Below are 3,351 nucleotides of genomic sequence, written 5' to 3' on the forward strand. Positions count from 1 at the left end.
TCTCTCTCTCTCTCTATCTATCTCTCTCTCTCTCTCTCTTTCAAAGCGAACAATAGCAGATGGAAAACAATTGGCAACACCAAATTAATCATCCTCTCCCGTTAAGTATCCAATCGGAGATTGCTGGGAAACTAGACAGAAAAGCAGGCGTTCTGACAGGAAGGGGAGTGAGGCTTTAGATGGTCATAAAGACAGGTTTTGTCTTTGTTCGAGTTTTACGGCACTTGCAACACACGTATGTCATAAAGTGACGAATATTGGAGGCGTTACGAGAGAGTAACACAAAGAGAGAAAAAAAGTAGGAGAGATGACAGATCCAGATTTTGGTTTTAGTTTTACAGCACTTGCTACAGCCATATGTCATAAGTGCCGAAGATTAGATGTGTTACAAGAGAGTAACAAACACAAAAGAGAAGGAGGAGAGACAAAGCCAATAGATGTTTGACAAGAAAGAAGGAGCAAACTACACAAGAGCACCCACCAACCATCCACAAGCAAAGACTTTTACTAAAACTAACTATCTCTACTCCTTCTTTTCTTTGTGTGTAAATCTCTTGTAACACCTCTAATGTTCTGTACTTATATGACCTTATTGTGTTACAAGTGCGGTAAAACCTTTAACTACCCCTCCCCCTAAAAAAACCAGTGGGCAGGCAGACAGACAGGCAGGCAGGCAGACAGGCAGGCAGGCAGGCAGACAGACATTATTGTTTAATTGTATTTTTAACATAAATGTGTCATTTAAGTACTGAAGATTACAGCTGCTGCTTGTTTTTTTTTGGGGGGGGGGTTTAGGGGAGGGGGGGAGTTAAAGGTTTTACCGCACTTGTAACACAATAAGGTCATATAAGTACAGAACATTAGAGGTGTTACAAGAGATTTACACACAAAGAAAAGAAGGAGCAGAGATAGTTAGTTTTAGTAAAAGTTTTACGACACTCGAAACACAATAAGGTCATATAAGTGCCGAAGATTAGAGGTGTCACAAGAGAGTAATATACACACAAAAAGAGGGAGGAGAGACCAGGACGATAGATGTATTATAGGAAAGAAAGAGCAAATCACACCAGAGCACCCGCAAACCATCCACGGAGTAGAGATAAGGACGATAGATGTTGGATAAGAAAGAAGGAGCAAACCACACCAGAGCACTCTCCAACTACCCACTTACAAACTACATACAAAAAAAAAAAGAAGGGAGAAAGATAAGGAAGACAGCCGTTTGATTGGAAAGAAAAAGCAAGCGACACAATCGTAGCGTCCGTCAGCCACCCCCTAGGGGAAAAGATTGATTGGTAAGATGAATATTTAGAGAGATTTTCTTTTGGTCAGAACACAGCGTTTTATGTTACTGCTGGATTGTGTTGTATTGTAAAATGCTCGATCAGAGCCTATCTACTTAAATCGGGGTTGAGCGCTTTTTAATAGCATTTCTTGTTGTTATTATTATTATTATTATTAAGAAGGACCTACCAGTGGCGCCCTCCAACTACCTGCACAAGACAGGATAAGTGCCGAAGATTAGAGGTGTTACTAGAGAGTAACGTACATGTACATAGAATAAAAGTAGGAGAGATAAGGACGATAAATGATAGAAAAGAAGGAGAAAACCACACCAACCTATCACAAGCAAGAGGGTTTAGTTTGAGTTTTATAAGAATTTTACGGCGCTCGCAACTACATAAGATCATAGGAGCGCGCTGGGGGGAGATTACATTTGTAATTAACCTCATCCCATTTCCCCCTTAAAAAAGATGACGGAAGAGAGGCAGATGGGTCATGACTATCCATGTAGGTGGGCATACAAACCGGAAATTAAAAAGACGAACCGAGCTAGAAAAAAACAGGTCAAAATTTGTTTCATGTAGGTGTTTTTACTCCCCCAGAGACACAATTTAATCACTTAGGAGGCAGGTTTTCGACCTTGCCTGTCAATACCAACCCAGGTTGAGAGGAATACAACATCCCAGATGAAATACCGAGTTACTGTCTTAATAAAGACGTCTTCCCATATTGAAAGTGTAGTACCCCCGGAAAAAAAGTCAAAAACAAAATCAAGGATAACAACGACAACAACAAACAGACAAACAAACTAACTAACTAACAAACAAATAAACAAAAAAGCAGTTTTAGTAGGCTAAGTGTTATACGGCACTTCTTGCAACACAATAAGGTCACATAGATCTAAGTGCCAAAGATTAGAGGTGTTACAAGAGAATAACAAACACAAAAAAGAAGGAAGGGAGGTAAAGACGATAGATGTTTGATAGGAAAAAAGAAGCAAACCACACCAGAGCACCCGTCAGCCACGCGCTGGTCTCAGAGGAAGAAAATTATCATTACGGTAGACACTCGTTAAGTGGCAGGATAGAATAAGAAAGGAAGAGCTATGGGAAAGGACAGGACAAAAGGATATAGAAGTAGAAATAGGACTTAAAAAGTGGATATGGATGGGACACATCTTCAGAAAGCCCAGCGGAAACATCACAAGACAGTCGCTGCAGTGGAACCCACAGGGAGCACGAGGCAGAGGTAGGCCACGGGAAACATAGAGGAGATGTGTCGAAAGGGACATGAGAGAGATGAAGCTCACTTTGAACGAACTTGGAAGGATGGCCCAGGACAGAGATAAAGGAAGGAGCTTGTATGTGGTCTATACCCTGCCAGGGGTGGAAGGAATTGATGATGAGACACTCATCGTTCACTTACCGGTGCTGTAGTTGCTAGCAGCTAAAGCAGTATCCAGCAGTCGAAATCCCAGAGCAGTCCACACAACCGGAAGCAGAAACACACGGACGACTAAGGTTTGGGACACAGCACAAACTGATGGCGTCATCATTGGAATCTCAGCACCAAGGAGTGAATAAGAACTAAAGTATATAGATCTATATATTATATATTTATTATAAAACAAAACGAAATTTTTTTTAAAAAGTTAGGATGGTGATGTCACTTCCTTCACTTGGTTTTTTCAAAAAGGCTGATAGATCAGCTTCAAAGAAGTCATAAATAGAACTGTTATAACCTCTGATTGGTTTTTCGAATGCATGTATTCAAAACGCAGAGGTTTCCCAAGTCTTAGTGCTTTTGCTCCGAGTACACTGGAAGGTATAAATACAAGGCTGTCGTCTTTCTATCACACTCTCCTGTGCCACTGATCTGTTTCTTGTGTACATCGGAGTGCAACGTAGTGGTCACATGAACATTAGACTTTCTTCTTTTCAGGATAAGAAGACGCCGTTTAGATAACCCTAGGTGTAAAATCGGGATGTGCCCTGGAAAAGAGAAAGAACATAAATCAAGGTTAGTTTAAATGTGTGTGTGAATGTGTGTGTGTGTGTGTGTGTGTGT

At 40.9% G+C, this 3,351-nt stretch overlaps 1 protein-coding gene across 1 annotated transcript in view; it reads right to left on the reverse strand.

Moving 5' to 3' along the window:
- LOC101849690 overlaps positions 1-3,275 on the reverse strand; it is a gene marked incomplete at its 5' end in the record, with an annotated part of 59,415 nt that extends 56,140 nt beyond the window's left edge. The window contains 1 exon segment of the mRNA XM_013082106.2: positions 2,710-3,275. Within this exon segment, the coding sequence (XP_012937560.1) occupies positions 2,710-2,839 (130 nt within the window).
- Between the last annotated feature and the right edge of the window lie 76 nt (positions 3,276-3,351).

This window comes from Aplysia californica, unplaced genomic scaffold, assembly GCF_000002075.1.
Source record: "Aplysia californica isolate F4 #8 unplaced genomic scaffold, AplCal3.0 scaffold00159, whole genome shotgun sequence".
NCBI classification, from domain to species: domain Eukaryota; kingdom Metazoa; phylum Mollusca; class Gastropoda; order Aplysiida; family Aplysiidae; genus Aplysia; species Aplysia californica.